Here is a 16,876-nt window from a genome sequence, read left to right as displayed (position 1 = left end):
GATGCAACTCGACGCCCCCTTTTTCTCAAAACTGTAACATGAAAACCTCATAATTTTTACCCATTAGATTTCAACAAATAAGTAGCCAAACATAGGATCGTGAACCACAGTTATACCAAATTCGATTTCGAAAATAACTTATATAAATAGAATCCCCTTACCTTTCCTTGAAAATCCCAACACAAACTCTATAGCTCCTAAACAGTGAACCAAGTTACCAAAACCTATAAATCACAGTATGATAATTACTTGCAATCTTACTCTCTACAGATCTACCAAAACAAAAATGAAAACCAAACCTTACCTCGATTTTTGGGTCAAAACCCGAAGAACTCAAAACGAAGATCCGTTCCACAGAACACGTAGAGGTTCCTTCCCTGATCCTCGCAATAATGTTGGTTCGTTGATTCCAACGACGAACGACGAAGAAATCTAAAGAGAGAGAGTGGAGCTTCGAGTTCTAGAGAGAGAGAGAGAGAGAGAGAGGGAAATTTGGATACTTAGCCAAGAAGCAAAGTAATGAATATTTATAGAGCCTTTGACTTGGCCAACCTCATCGATGAGGTGGCATCTTCGACAAGCCAACGAAGGAAATTCATTGACGTCGCGGTGGTCTCATTGACGAGCCTAAGATTTCAGGATTTCCCAAATCTCTTGGCTTCTCCTCGTCGACGAACCTTTGCATTTCGTCCCCAAACAATAGAAAGGCCTTCGTCGATGAAAACACAAGCTTCTTCAACGAAGCCTACTCAAATTATTGTTTTACCCTTTTCTTATTTATTTATTCCATATCTCACGGGTCGGGTTCTTACAAGGTTTGAGTTAACTCTGGTTGGGTTCGGTGATGCTGGGGCTTGACCAAGGTTTGATGCTAGTTAGGGCTTTTGTTTATGTTTAGGTAGACTTGGGTTGGGCTTAACCAAGGTTTGGGGTTGATTAGGGCTTCTGGTTAGGTTTGGCTTGAATTGGGTTAGGCTTGACCAGAGGTTTTGGTTATGTGGGTTTTATTTTAAAGTAGTGGACCCCCTTTTTTAAAAGAACGGGCTTTGGGTTTAGTGGGCTTATTTTGAAATAATGGGTTGGTCACCTTTTTTTAAGACATGTGGGTCCATCTTTTAAAACATGTGGGCTTCGGTTTTTTTTTTTTTTTTAAATATAGTATGGGCCTCTTTTAAAACATTCAAGCCTGGGTCATTTAAAACATGTGGGTCTAGGTTCTTTTAAGATATATAGGCTTGGGTCTTTTTAAAATATGGGTTTGGATCTCTTTTTTAACATGCGAGCCTCAAGGCTTTTAAAAGTTGGGCTTGGGTGTAACACCTTGACTTTTCATACCAGTTTTTTTCCATATGAATAATACATACACCACATGTTAACCACCTCAACCATTGATACCATAATACATAACCCAACCCGAAAGTGGGTATCGGGTATACAATCATACTAATAAACACAATCCTAACAGCGGAAGTCGTTTCATATATATATACACATACCACATCGAATACACATACCAAAGTACCACCATCCACAAATACAAGACCAACACAAAAACTCTAGGGGAATCAAACCTCCCTAGCACAAAATACTCACCCTGTCTACCTAGGGTATCTTCTCCCCTCTATCTCGGAGCTCTATCACCGGGTCTATCTCAGTTTCCTGAAATATTTAAATGATTGGGTGAGACACATCTCAGTAAGACGGAATAAATTATCTACAATGCATGGCAATATAAGATTCATTTTATAATAACATATATTCGTTTCAGTGATAATATCTTCTAAAAAAATATATTATTTCCACAATCATAATCATATAGATATACAACACAAGCTTTCATAAGCTTTTACTTTCATTTCCAAAACCATTCGTTCATAACCCAAGTTTAATGGCGAAATTCTTGAGAATAGGGAAGCTTACCTGTAACAACCTGCCTAATATACCATTTTTTTTTTCATAATAATATTTAATATAATAAGCCTGATATCCTGTTCAACTGAATAACATAATCAACCTAGACCCATGGGTACCAGGGATATACCCAAAATACAACTCAGTTACCTAAGCAGCAAGAAACGTAAATTACAACATACCATACCACCATTCACAATACCAGAGTCTTACTAAAACAATTATATACATACAAACATCCACTATAAAGACCATAAATAGCCTAGGGTCACTTCCCAAAAACACATCCAACCCTGGCTCTACCACTCACCCTTTTGATAGGGTAGCTCGATCGGACTCTATTGCCACGAAGCTCTATCTGCTCCTCTACCTAGATTTCCTAAAATGTTTATATATAGCTGGGGTGAGACACCTCTCAGTAAGGGAAATAAACTAATATCAGTGTGTGGCAACATGAGTGTTTTTTTATTATACATAATATTAGTACATACATCATAACTGGTAAAAACTACTGATATCATATCTGGATAAAACATGATTCTTCATAACCTAATATAACGTACTAAATTACTAACATGAAAATCATCTTATATAACTGTACAATACTAAAATACACTCAGGATGGATAGCTAGCTGATGTCATGTCTTACCCCCACATGACTAGGTTGTTCAGCTCGAATGCGAGACCTAGCAATGGCTGGCTGACCATGCTAGATCAAACATAAGTCTGTAAGTACAATGGGTCCACCCCTACCTGGTCCCAAGACTGCCAGGGGAACTACTGCACTCTACACTAATGCCACATCGATTGCCATCTCTCACATTACTGGTCGTGCGGTAGCACTATCGTAATTCAAAACATATAGTTACGGTAGCGTGCTCTTAAAACTAAACTATGCCATCCGGGTTTTGATAACATATAATAAGTTCCATATACTGAACATAGCTATTTCGTACTTCATAATAATAACTGTCATGTACATATTTCATAAATTATATCTGATCATACTTGATTATGGCATCTGCACCAACATGAACCTCTACATCTGCGCCGATATAACATAACATAAAACACAGCATTTGTGCTGGCATAACATAACATGAATGACAACATCTGCACCGACATAACATAATATACTGAACATAATTTTTCTATACTGTTTAAATATGTAAAATCATGATTCCTGTACTATTTTATAATTGTCATGAAAACTATCATATCATGCTTGATCTGGGAAAAACATTCTATTCTGATATACACATTAAATGGAAATTAAACTCATGCCACACAGAAATAAGGTAACTTCCTGAATGTAAAATATGTTCCAAAAACCATATTTTTCTAATCAAACACGTTTAAATTATATTCTTGTTCATAACAGTATTACCCAAACATAATTATATATTATACATATTTATCTAAAATTTAATGCTGTAAAATAATAAATCTCATGAAAAATTCTGATTTAGTTTATCCCCTTACCTGACTTACTAAGGAGCCCAAAAAACCCCCCAATTCCTACACTTTCAGTGTTCCCAGCACAACACCCTGAAATTAACATTTTTCCAAAAAAACCTTCAATATTTGCTTTCTTAAATTATCCTCCTCAGTCCAGAAACACCAAATACTGAAAAAAAACTGAAATTAACTTACTTATCCAAATTTTGGGATGGTTCCCAAGTTAGCCTAACCAACAATCTACTCTAGTGGATATAAAGAGAATCTTCCTAGGAGTAGCGTGGCGGCTTCGGATCGTCGAACTGGAAAAAACCCAAGCCAAAAAGTTAGAGAGAAGGTAAAGGGAATGGAAATCTAGAGAGAGAAAGAGCTGCATGCTAGTTTTCTGCGCTGAAATCTGAATTTGGCATACTTATACATTGATCTTCGTCGACGAGACACATCACTTCATTGACGAGGTCATGAAGGGAGTTCGTCGATGAACTCATAACCTTCGTCAACAAACTTCAGGACTTGAAATAGCCCTCTCGGTAATTCCTCATCGACAAGACATGTTTCCCTGTCAACGTCCCCAATATTCGATGAACGCAAAAGGACCTATTGTGACCCCTTTTAAAAATTTCCTTTTTCTCTCTCTTTTATTATTTAATTGCTATAATTCACTAGGTCTCTACATTACCCGCCCATACAAGTAGCTTCCCTCTACTTTGATATCGTTTACAGCCTAGCATGATTAACTTGGGTTCAACTACAACTGATACTTATCAGAGCACTTACCTTACTCAGTAAGCTCTCAGGTAGTGTGTTTTACTTCGCTTTAATTATTTTATTAACTCACGCAATTTCATTTCTCATTTTCTTACTTGTTTTGATTCTCATTTCATTTCCATTTTCATTTCTATTATCATTTCATTTCCATTTCTATATCAAGTTCATGAGTGTCACTAGTTACCAATACATCTATTTTTGTACTCATGGCTACCCTGAGGATATATTTCCACCTCATGCTTCCCCCCATGAATAGGGTTGTGCGGCCCAAAGGCTGGACCTAATCGCGATTGGCCAACCCGGTTAGGTCAAATATCATCATATATCTCATGTCTATAGTACGACTGGCTAGCCAAAAGCCCTAATCCGGACTCAGGGGCACAACAACTCTACTATATAACTCAGTCTACTGTCACGCCACACGCTCCATGAGTCCGTGTGGTTGCACTAACACCACTAGAAATGGTACCATGCTTAATATCACAACACATCTTAGGGTTTCCATATCCATTCATCAGGGTTATCACTGCCACATACCAATAATCATTATGTGGTATTGGCATTTCATCAATCACATGTCTGTATTCACCTTTCGGAATTCCACATTTCATTTCTCACAATTTAATATTCATATTGCAGAATTAACGATGCAATATTCACATTTCACGTATTCACATTTCCCATAATCATATTTCTCATATTCACATTTCTCATTTTCATAATGCAGAATTAACATTGTAATATTTTCATTTCACATATTCACATTTCAATATTAGTATTCTCAACACATTTCATCATTTCAATGATATTTTCTCAATTCATAATTCATCTCATCTCATACTATTATATACATATCTCGTTTCACAATTACTCGATATTTCTCAAAACACATTTTCATATTTCACATTTCTTCATTTTCTCAGAAGATACATTTCCTGCACATTTCACTTTCATCATTTTCTCATTTTTCAATTCTCTTATCAAAACACATTTCAGTATTACATATTTCACATGGTAAATCATTTAACCCAGTTTAAACATTTCTCAATATAAATCATATGCCACACAAATTTCATCTAATATTTGTATCATAATAAATTTTAGGTAAAATAACATGATACCATTTCTCATATTTCTCAACTCATAATTTTCAGAAATAGACTGCTATAATTTATTCCCCTTACCGGGCTTACTGAGAGTTCTACTAACACCCCAAATCTGACGCTCCTCAGTGTTCACAGCCCAAAAGCCTAAAAATCACATTTTTACTAAATTAAACAACCCAACTCCCATAACATTTATCATTCAGAAATCTATAAACTCTTTATACTCCAAATTAATTTAAAAATCCTTAAAGTATCTTACTTACCCTAGTTTTGAGATGGTGCCCCAGAACTCAAAACTAGAAATCTACTCTGCCAATTTTGCAGAGAATCTTCCCAGAAACCTCGTGGTGGTTCCTCATCGTCAATCCGGGCTTTAATGGAGTAGGAATCAAAGAGAGAATGAAGAGGGGTTCGTAGGGTTTTAGAAAGAGAGAGAGAATTTTGGTTTTGATTGATGAAAAATGACTCACGGGATCTTCTTATAATTTCCACTACAGAGAAAACCGTTGATGGTTTTCTGCATTGTTCGCAAAACTGTCGATGGTTTGGGCTTTGACTCGTCCTTTTTTACTATTTTACTAGTTACTAGCCCACGGTAAAAAGAAAATCATCAATGGTTTTCTGCGGCTCTCACGAAACTGACGACGGTTTGGCTTCCCAAACCGAATTTCCTCCTTTCTTAAAATTTATTTTATTTTTATATCTTTCAGGTCTTTACATTCTCTCCTCCTTATAAAATTTTGTCCTCGAAATTTGCCATCTCTTACATTTCTCATTCTCAAGAAGAAATACCACCATTTTATTAGTTACCCTCACTTATGGCAGAGAAATACTGTGGTTACATTTACGGTCCTGGGAGATTACAATAATTCAAACAAAACTCTCCCAAAATTATTCTTATCAAAATCAAAACTTTACCTATCCTATACTGTACAAATCAAAATACATACCTTAACCCTGATTCCCACTAAACAGATGTGGGTATCTCTAGCGCATCCGCTCCTCTAATTTCTAAGGAGTTTCCTCTACTAAATGGTTGCACCATAGAACTTTTACCAGTGGTATGCTTTTCGTATGCAGCTCCTGCTTTTTCTGATCCAAAATCTGCACTAGCACTTCCTCATAAGACAAGGCATCACTAAGCTCCAGTGCCTCATATTAGATCACATAGGAGGGATCTAGGACGTATTTCCTCAACATGGAAACATGAAATACGTCGTGAATTCTAGATAAAATCGGTGGTAATGCCAACTTGTAGGTAACTGGACCCACTCTTTCAAGAATCTCGAATGGTCCAATAAACGTAGGGCTTAGTTTACCCTTCTTCCCAAACCTCATAACTCTTTTAAGCGGTGCCACTCTCAGAAACACATGATTCCTTATGTTAAACTCCAAATTTATTCAGCGAGTATTTGCATAACTCTTCTGCCGACTCTATGCTATTTTGATCTTGTATTTGATGAGTCTGACTTTATCCTGAGTTTGTTGTATCAACTGTGGCCCCAATATTTGTCTTTCCCAAATTTCATCCAGTACAATAGGGATTGGCATCCCCTACCATATAATGCCTCAAATGGTGCAATCCCAATGCTGGCCTGATAACTGTTATTATATGCAAACTCGACTAGTGGCATAAACCATATCCAACTGCCTCCAAAATCCAACACACAAGTATGTAGCATATCCTCCAATATTTGTATCATCCTCTCCATATTTTCATCCATCTGAGGATGAAAAGCTATACTGAACAACAACTGAGAACCCATGCTCTTTGCAAACTTCTCTAGAAATGGGATGTGAATCATAGGTCTTAATCTGAAACTATAGACACTGGCACACCATGCATTCTAACTTATCTCCTATATATATATATATATATATATATATATATATATAACTCTCCCAATCTATTTAAGGAGTAATTAACTCTAATAGGTAGGAAATGGGTAGTTTTTGTCTGTCGATCTACGACAACCCAAATGGCATCCTGTCTGTGTAGTGCTGGTGGTAATCTTGTGATAAAATTCATCGCTATATGCTCCCATTTCCACTCAGGAATGTATAGTGACTGCAATGACTCTGCCGGTCTCTGATGCTTAGCTTTCACCTGCTGGCATGTCAAACACTGCGCTACAAACTCGACGATCTCTCTTTTTATACTGCTCCATCAAAAATACTTTTGAAGATCCCTATACATTTTAGTATTACTAGGATGCACCGTATACAGGGATTGGTGCGCTTCTTCCAGAATCACTTTATTAATCTCAGGGTCAGCAGGTACACACTGCTTGGAATGGAACCTCAAGGCTCCATAATCTAAGATACTAAAATATGCCTCCTGACCATCCTGTACTTTCTCTATAAGCTCTAGCAACTCTGCATCACTCCTCTGAGTAGCTTTAATTCTTTCCTGTAGAGTCGGCTGCAACACCATATTGGCAATGAATGCCTGGTGATCGCCCTCTACGAGTTCTATCCCAAGTCTCTCCAAATCCATCTGGACCGGATGCTGCATCACCTCTGTAGACACTAATGCTTCCACTGATTTCCGGCTCAAAGCATCAACTACCACATTACCCTTTCCCAAGTGATAACTGATGGTGCAGTCGTAATCTTTTATCAGCTCCAACCATCTCCTATGTCTCATGTTTAGTTCTTTCTGTGTGAAAAAGTACTTTAAACTCTTATGATTAGCGAAAATTTCACACCTACCCCCATAAAGATAGTGTCTCCAAATTTTTAGCTCATAGACCAACGATGCTAACTCCAGATCATGGGTAAGGTAATTCTTCTCATATTCTTTCAACTGTCGAGAGGCATATGCTATCACTGTCCCCTGCTGCATCAAAACAAAGTTGAGTCCTTTATGTGACGTATCATTGTAGATCACAAAACCCTTTTCGCCTGAAGAGATCGTCAACACCGGTGCAGTGATAAGTTGATGCTTCAACTCCTAGAAGTTTTGCTCACATTCATCAGTCCACTCAAATTTCACACCTTTCCTAGTCACTCTCATCAAAGGACCCGACAATTTAGAAAAACCATCAACAAATCTGTAGTAGTACCTAGCCAGTCCTAAGAAACTCCTGATTTCCTGCACATGCTTTAGTTGCACTCAATCTACTACCACTTCAATCTTGCTTAGATCTACTGAGATACCACCCTTGAATATCATGTGTCCAAGGAAGGTAACTTGCTTAAGCAAAAACTCACACTTCTTGAATTTTGCATACAATTCCCTTTCCCTTAGCACCTGAAGCACTATCCTCAAATGTTCCTTGTGCTCCTCTCGACTCTTTGAATACACTAGTATATCATCAATGAATACCACCACAAATTGGTCCAAATACTAGTGAAATACCCTGTTTATCAAATCCATAAACACTGTAGGAGCATTGGTTAGTCCAAACGACATAACCAATAATTTGTAATTGCCATACCAAGTCCTGAATATTGTTTTTAGAACATCCTCTACTCTGACCTTAACTTGATGATACCCAGACCGTACATCTATCTTCTAGGAAACTAGTGTCCCCTATAACTGGTCAAATAAATCATCAATGCGGGGAAGTGAGTATTTATTCTTGATAGTTACTTTATTAATTTCTCACTAGTCGATGCACACTCTCATTAACCCATCTTTCTTTTTCACAAACAATATCGGCGCTCCCAAGGGCAACACACTAGGCTGAATAAATCTCTTTTCTAACAGTTTTTTCAACTAATCCTTCAATTCTTTTAATTCCACCGGTGTCATTCTATATGGTGCTTTCGAAATCGGCACTATTCCCAGAACCATATCAATAACAAACTCTACCTCACGATCAGGAGGTAGTTCTGGCAAATCCTCGGGGAAAACAACGAAAAAAACCCTCACTATTGGGATATCCTCTAACCTCAGCTCCCTTTCTGATATCTCCTTCACACAGGCCACATATCCCTGACAAACCTCTAGCAACAACTTCCTTGTCTAAATGGAGGATAACAATTGTGGTGGGGTGCGCACACAAGACCCCACGAATCTATACTCCTGTCCTCCTGGAGGTCTAAACACTACCTCTCTCTAATTGCAGTCAATATTGTCATAGTGGGCAACTAGCCAGTCCATCCCCAGTATCACCTTAAACCTATGTATATCCAAGACCACCAAATTAGATAATAAAGGCCTCCCCTGAATGCATACTGGGTAGTTCCTAAGTACCTTCTCACATATCCCCACAGCTCCTGTCGGCATAGCCACTGACAAATTGACACCCAACTACCGTGTTTCTAACCCAAAAAATTTAACAAACTCTTGGATGATAAAAGAATGAGTTGCCCCTGAATCAAACAAAGCAATAGTTGTAAATGACAAAATTGAAATTGTACTTGTCACAACATCTCCTGCCGCCTCAGTATCCCCTGGTGTTGGCACGTAGACTCATGCTTGGGCGATATTCCTTTGCTGTCCGCCTCGGGGTGCCTGATCACCTCCTCTGAATGGTCTAAGGACAGGCACAATAGCTGATGGTACTCAGCAGTCTCTCACCATATGCCCAGGCTAATGACATTGACAATAAACCAACTCCCTAACCCAACACTCTCCTGGGTATCTCCTGTAGCATATGGGACAAGAAGGGGGCATCTTTCTGCCCTATACTACCTGATATCCCACTCCCTGTCTCCGACCTCCTCTGCTATCCAAGCTCCTTCAAGGCCCTCAGGTGGACCCTACCTGAAAATTTGAAGGCACGAGCCTCTTTCCCTGGCTTTATGCTACAGTGCCTCTTTGAAAACCACTCTCAATCACTGCAACTCTATCCACTACGTATGCAAATGTCAGGGCCCGAAAGCTTATAACCTTATCAAACAGACCCTATCTTAGGCCCTCTTCAAACTTTCTCGCCTTCCTTTCCTCATCTGGTACCAAATATAGAGCCAACCGAGAAAGTTCAATGAATCTAGCTACATAGTGTTGTACTATCATCGGTCCCTGCGTCAAGTGCAGAAACTCCGCTTCCTTCGTACTTTTGATAGTAGCGGGGAAATATCTCTTGAAAAAATCTCCCTGAAGCAACTCCACGTCACCGCTACAGGGTCAAGTCTCTGCTCCCCCAACAGTCTCGCTGATCTCCACCGGCGCTTTGCCTCCCTTGTTAGCTTAAATGTCACAAACAGTACTTTTTGCTCATTTGTACATGGTAGAACTACCAACATATCATCTATATCCTGGACCCAGTTCTCGGCCACAAGTGGGTCAGCTCCTCCAGAGAATGATGGGGGTCTCATACACGTGAATTGCTCAATCGTGCAGCTCCACTCCCCTGAACCTCTAATCATCTCTGCCATCACTTGTTGGGTGACACTACGTAGTACAACATTAGGATCTCCACCACCCATACTGGAGACCCTACATCATCACCCCCAGAATGTGAGCTACTACTCCCTGGATCCATCTTGCAAATGGTATAAAATTGTTTTAGAACTCTATCATCATAATTCACTAACACACCCAGCATACTAAAACCCACAAGATAATCTACTATAAAAATATCTCTTAACATTCTCAATCCCCATTTAAGATGCAATCCTACCACTTAGAAACAAGAACCGGCGATAGTATCCATGGTTTTTCAGAAGTCATCACCTCAGGAAAAACACAAAAACAACTACGGAACTCCTACCTCCAGGTCACAAGATAGAACCCTAAATTCCAATCTCATCCTCTAAAAATAACTAACTCACATATCAATCTATCCATCCACTATTTTCATCAAAATTCATTCATATACTCTGGTATTGTATTCCTCTTTTTACTAAAGTCTGCAGAACCTAGCAACCTAGGCTCTGATACCAAATTGTGATGCCCCGATTTTTCATACCATTTTTTTCTTATATAAATAATAAACAAACATATTAATCAACATTGGCCACATAAACACCTCTGATACCATTTATAAATAACCCGAGCCAAAGTGGGTACAGGGTACACAGTCATTCTCATATACACAAACCTAACAACGAAAGTCATTAAATTTATACATACCACGTCGAATACACATACCAGAATGCTAAACCATCCATATATACATGTCTAACACATTTTCAAAAATAAACACAAAATAATCTAGGGAAATCCTTCATCCCTAACTCAAAACACTCACCCTATCTACTCAGGGTATCAGCTCCCTTCTATCTTGGAGCTCTATCACCTGGTCTATCTCGGTTTCTTGAAATATTTAGAAGTTTGGGTGAGAAAAATCTAAGTAGGATAGAATAAATTATCTACAGTGTGTGGCAATATGATTTTTATTATATCATAACATATATTCATTTCAGTGATAATATCTTCTAAGAAAATATACCATTTCTACTCATAAATCATATAAATATAAAACACAAGCTTTTACAAGTTTTAATTCCATTTCCAAATTCATTTCCACGCCACCCATGTTTACCAACGAAGTTCTTGAGAATAGGGGAGATTACACGCCCTTTACTCTGATATCGTTTATATCCTTGCCTAATTAACTCGGGTTTGGCTACAACTGATACTTAGTAAGGCACTCACCTTTCTCAATAAGCCCTCAGATGGAGTGTTTTACTTCGCTTTCATTATTTATATTATTAACTCACGCTATTTCATTTCTTATTTCCATTCTCATTTCTATTTTCATTTTCATTTTCATTTCCATTCCATTTCATTTCCATTTCACATCTAGCTCATGAGTGTCCTCGGTAACCAATACTTTTGCGTCTGTAACTTATGGCTACCCTGAGGATATTTTCCATGCCATGCTTCACCTCATGGTCGAGTTCATTCTCTATATTCCATGCCATGCTTCCCCGCATGGTCAAGATTGTGCGGCCGAAAGGCTAGACTTAACCGTTGTTGGCCTACCTGGTTAAATCAAAATAATCACACTATATACTCGCCTGTAGTACGAATGGTCTGCCATATACCCTGATACAAACTCAGGGGGCAAAACTACCCTTCACACTGGCTCATTCAAACTATCACGCCACACACTCCACGAGTCCGTGTGGTTACACTTAATCACCACTAGCAACGGTACCGTGCACATTACAACAATACATCCATCCATTAGGGTTCCTATTTTCACATTTCGATATTTCACAATTGCAGTATATCAAAATGCAATTTTTTACATTTCTAGTATTCCCATTTCACATTCATATTGTAGTATTCACGTTGCAATATTCACATTTCAATATCCACATTACAGTATTCACATTGCAATATTCATATTCTCATATTCATATATCAGTATTCATATTTCATCATTCTCATTGCAGCATTAACAATGCAATATTCACATTTTCAGTATTCACAACTCATTTCATCATTGCAATGATATTTTCATCAGTTCAGTACACACTTTATTCTCATAATAACGTATACATATCTCATTTCACGCTATTCAACAATTCTCAGTAATGTATTTCCATATTTCATGTTTCATCATTTCTCAGAAGATACTTTTCAGTACAAATCACTTTTCATTATTTTTCACATTTCAAATCTCATATTTCAATACACATTTCATAGCTTCATTGTTCTTGATGTAACTCATTTAACTCAATTTCAAATACATTTCAGTATAAATCATATGCCACACAATTTTCATCTGATATTCATATCATAATAAATTTCAAGTAAAATATCATATTTCCATTTCTCATATTTCTCAACTAATAATTTTCAGAAAAGACTACTATAATTTATTCCCCTTATCTGACTTACTGAGAGGTCCACTAACACCCTAAAGCATACGCTCCACGGCGTTTGTAGCTCAAAACCCTAAAAATCACATTTTTACCAAGTTAAACAACTCATTTCCTAAAACAACTTTCGTCTAATACTTCCTAGGTTTCAAATATTTTAAACAATCCATTAAACCCTAAAATATCTTACTTACCTTGATTTTGGGATGATGTCCCGGAACCCTAAATTGAAAATTTGCTCCACCTTAGTTGCAGAGAATCTTCCTAGGAACCTCGTGGTGGTTCCTAATCGTCAATCTGGGCTTTAACAGAGCCGAAATCAAAGAGAGAATGAAGAGGGCTTTGTAGGGTTTTACAAAGAGAGAGAGAATTTTTGCTTTGATTAATGAAAAATAACTCACGAAATCTCCTTATAATTTCTACTGCAGAGAAAATCGTCGACGGTTTTCGGCACTGTTCACAAAACCGTTGACGGTTTGGGCTTTAACCTATCCCTTTTTACTATTTTACCAGTTACCAGCTCGCGGTAAAAAGAAAATCGTCAACGTTTTTCTGTGGCCCTCACGAAACCATCGACGGTTTGGCTTTTGCCATCTCTTACATTTCTCATTCTCAAGAAAACCCTAGAATAGGGTATACAATATCATTAGCAAAATTTATATTTTTACAAGGTAATTATTATATTAATAATTATACTCAACCTGTGTGGCATGAGAATAACCAGTTAGACTATTTCATGATGATGGACTCCGCATTTAATACCAAATTATGGAAATGGCAGATTTATACTGCTTTATGGATGTGATGTTCTAGTATAATTGCCTGGATAATTGGAAATTGTGAAAATACTAGTATTGTTAAAGTAATAGTACAGAATGATCCCGGGGGATAACGAAATGTAACACCCCAATGATATTAATTATAGAGAGATCCCGGGAGATGGCGAAACGTAAGGCCTTGATGACGATTATTGAGAATGGCAAAGGGGGGACGGCGAGACGTAACGCCCCGATCCTCGAGATTTAGCCAAGGGCTTGCTACGAAGGATGGCGAGATGTAATGTCTCTCAGCGAGTGCCTGATGTGTATGGCTGGATTGAGGGACGGTGAGACATAACGCCTCAATCCCAGCGAATGTGAATTGTGAATGGAACATGTAAAGTGTGGAATTATTGAACTGCATTATTCTATCTATTATATGCTATTATAAGTATATATATATACATGTAGGTGAGCTTATTATAAATTGCAATGATATATGTGTTTTGAATGCTATAGTTCGATTTAATTATATGGAAGTCTTATTTATTTAAGGATGGCATAAGAAAAGTATATAGATAATTGTTGCAGTAAAACTCATTTGCCACACACTGACAATAATTTATTCCATCCTTACTGAGAGGTGTCTCACCCTTATAGATTTTAAACATTTTAGGAAATTCGAGACGTCAGGCGAAGCAAGCTTCGAGATAGAGGATATGTCGCCCTGTAGTGCGGGGTATGTGGGTTTATTTTGGAAAATAAGATTATGCGTGTATAAACTTTGAAATAGTGGTTGATTTATTTTGGGGGGTTATGTATATTTTGGAGACATGTAGTGCTCCGGTATTGTATATAAAGTTTAAATGTGTTATGCTTTCCGCTGCGTAGGTAAAATATGAGGATGGATAGGTGTATCCCCAGTACCCCACCTCGGGTCTGGGTGGACTTTGTTATCATTATTATGGTATCAAAGGTATCTAATTGTATATATATAAACACATGGCATTACAGTTTGGTATCAAAGCTTAGGTTGTTGGTTCTGCAGACTCTAGGATACAGCTGATAACAATACCAGAGTATAGGAATGGATTTTGGGGAGGATTAAGATTAGAATTTGGGGTTCTATCTGGTAGCATGGAGGCAGAAAATTTTGTGGTAATTTTCGTGATTTTCCTGGGGTGACAATTTCAGGAAAGTCATGGTAAACTATTGTGGGTTCATGTTTTTAAGTGGTAAGACTGAATCTTAAACTAGGAAGGAGGATGTAAAGGTAGTTGGTATAGGAGAATATGCTATAGTTCTTAAATAGATAAATGTAATAGACATGTTATGATGATAGGATTCTAAAGTTGCTTCTGCTCTATTTTCAAGATGGACCCTCGAAATAGTAATGCTCATGCTAGAGGTGGTGATGATACGGGGCCCTCTAGTATGGGTGGCAGTGATTCGGATGCAGTCCTGCCTAGTGTTGCTCAGCAAGTCATGACTAAGATAGCACATATTTTTGGGGAGCAAGGAGGTCCATTAGTAGGTCAGGGCTGCACGATTGAATAGTTTACCAGGATTAATCCCTTGGCTTTCTTAGGGAGTACAGACCCGATCATGGTAGAGAACTAGATACAGGAGATGGAAAAGATCCTGACTTTACTGCACTGCACCGATGAGCAAAGAGTACTATATGCCACATTCAGATTGATGGGGGAGGCTGAGCACTGGCGGTCTGATGTGAGTCTCCAGGAAGAGCCGAGGCTGGTACTAGTAGCCTTGACCTGTGGAAGGTTTAAAGAGATTTTCTTCGACCGTAATTTCCCTTCCTCGATTAGGGATTCCAAGATGGAGGAGTTCCTAAATTTGACTCAGGGCCGTTTGACAGTGCCACAATACACTACAAAATTAGTGGAGCTGTCGCATTGTGCTCCCTTCATCATACCATATGAATTTAGGAAGGCCCTGAGATTTGAGAAAGGGCTTAGGCATGAGCTTTATGAGCAGGTGGTACTATTGAAGATACGAGATTTTTTTGAACTGGTGGATAAAGCCACTGTAGCTGAGGCTAGTCGACTAAGAGGTGCAAGGGGATAGAGTTAGAGGAAGAGGTTGGCACCTCCTAGTTTTTAGGCAAGTACGAGTCTGGGTCCATGGAGGAGACATGATATGGGTCAGTGGCATGTAGGAGGACATTGTTTTTGCAAGGCAATCCAGCGCCCCATTCTTGCCTAGGATGCTCCAAGAGACATTCTAGAGAGTGCGAGCTAGAGTGATTTCTTGTTATCAATGCAGTCAGCCAGGCCATATGGTGTGGTATTGTTGTACACCTGCAAATGTGGCGCCAATTCCCTAACCATACCGAGAAAACTATCTAGCACCTCGAGGCGACCAGTAGATGATTATCGCCCTAACGCGGGTATATGCTTTGACCCTGAGAGATGCTAAGGCAGCAAGCAACGTAGTGACAGGTATCATTTATGTTATGTCATATAAAGCTATTGTTTTATTTTATTCAGGGGCAACACATTCCTTTGTGGCTCGGGAGTTTGTTAAATTATGTGGGATAGAAACACAATCACTGGAAACTAGTTTATCTGTGGCTACACTGACGTGGACCGTAGTAGTGTGTAGTAAGGTACTTAGACATTTTTCGATTAGTATTCAAGAAAAGATGTTGCCTGCTAATATGGTGGTTCTAGATATGCACTAGTTTGACATGATTCTGGAAATGGACTGCTTAGTTGCCTATTGCACCAATATTGATTGTCATAAGAAAAAGGTAGTTTTAAGACCTCCAGGGGAGTAGGAATACCAATATGTGGGGATGCGTGTGCACTCCTCCTCGTAGCTATTACCAGTAGTTCAGGCAAGGCGATTGCTTTTAGGGGGATGCCAAGACAATCTAGCTTATGTGAAAATGGCACCAGAAGGGGAATCAAAGTTAGAGGATATCCCAATAGTGAGGGATTTTCTTGATGTGTTTTCAAAAGATTTGCCTAGATTACCCCCTGATCGAGAAGTTGAGTTTGTGATTGATTTACCTTTGGGGACGACACTGATCTCTAAGACTCTATACAGAATGGCTCTGGTAGAGTTAAAAGAATTAAAAGAACAACTGCAAGATTTTCTAGATAAGGGATTTATCAAACCCAGCGTGT

The 16,876-nt window shown here is 38.4% G+C and overlaps 1 protein-coding gene across 1 annotated transcript; it reads left to right on the top strand.

Annotated features, from left to right (window-relative positions):
* Window positions 1-15,356: 15,356 nt before the first annotated feature.
* On the top strand, window positions 15,357-15,812 carry LOC131143856 (uncharacterized). Its single transcript, XM_058092238.1, has one exon. It carries the CDS (start codon window positions 15,357-15,359, stop codon window positions 15,810-15,812), a length of 456 nt encoding a protein of 151 aa, XP_057948221.1.
* Window positions 15,813-16,876: the final 1,064 nt, after the last annotated feature.

This window comes from Malania oleifera, chromosome 1, assembly GCF_029873635.1.
Source record: "Malania oleifera isolate guangnan ecotype guangnan chromosome 1, ASM2987363v1, whole genome shotgun sequence".
Lineage (NCBI taxonomy): Eukaryota > Viridiplantae > Streptophyta > Magnoliopsida > Santalales > Ximeniaceae > Malania > Malania oleifera.
The sequence above is the reverse complement of the archived record's forward strand: the minus strand, read 5'-3'. Positions and strand labels throughout refer to the sequence as shown.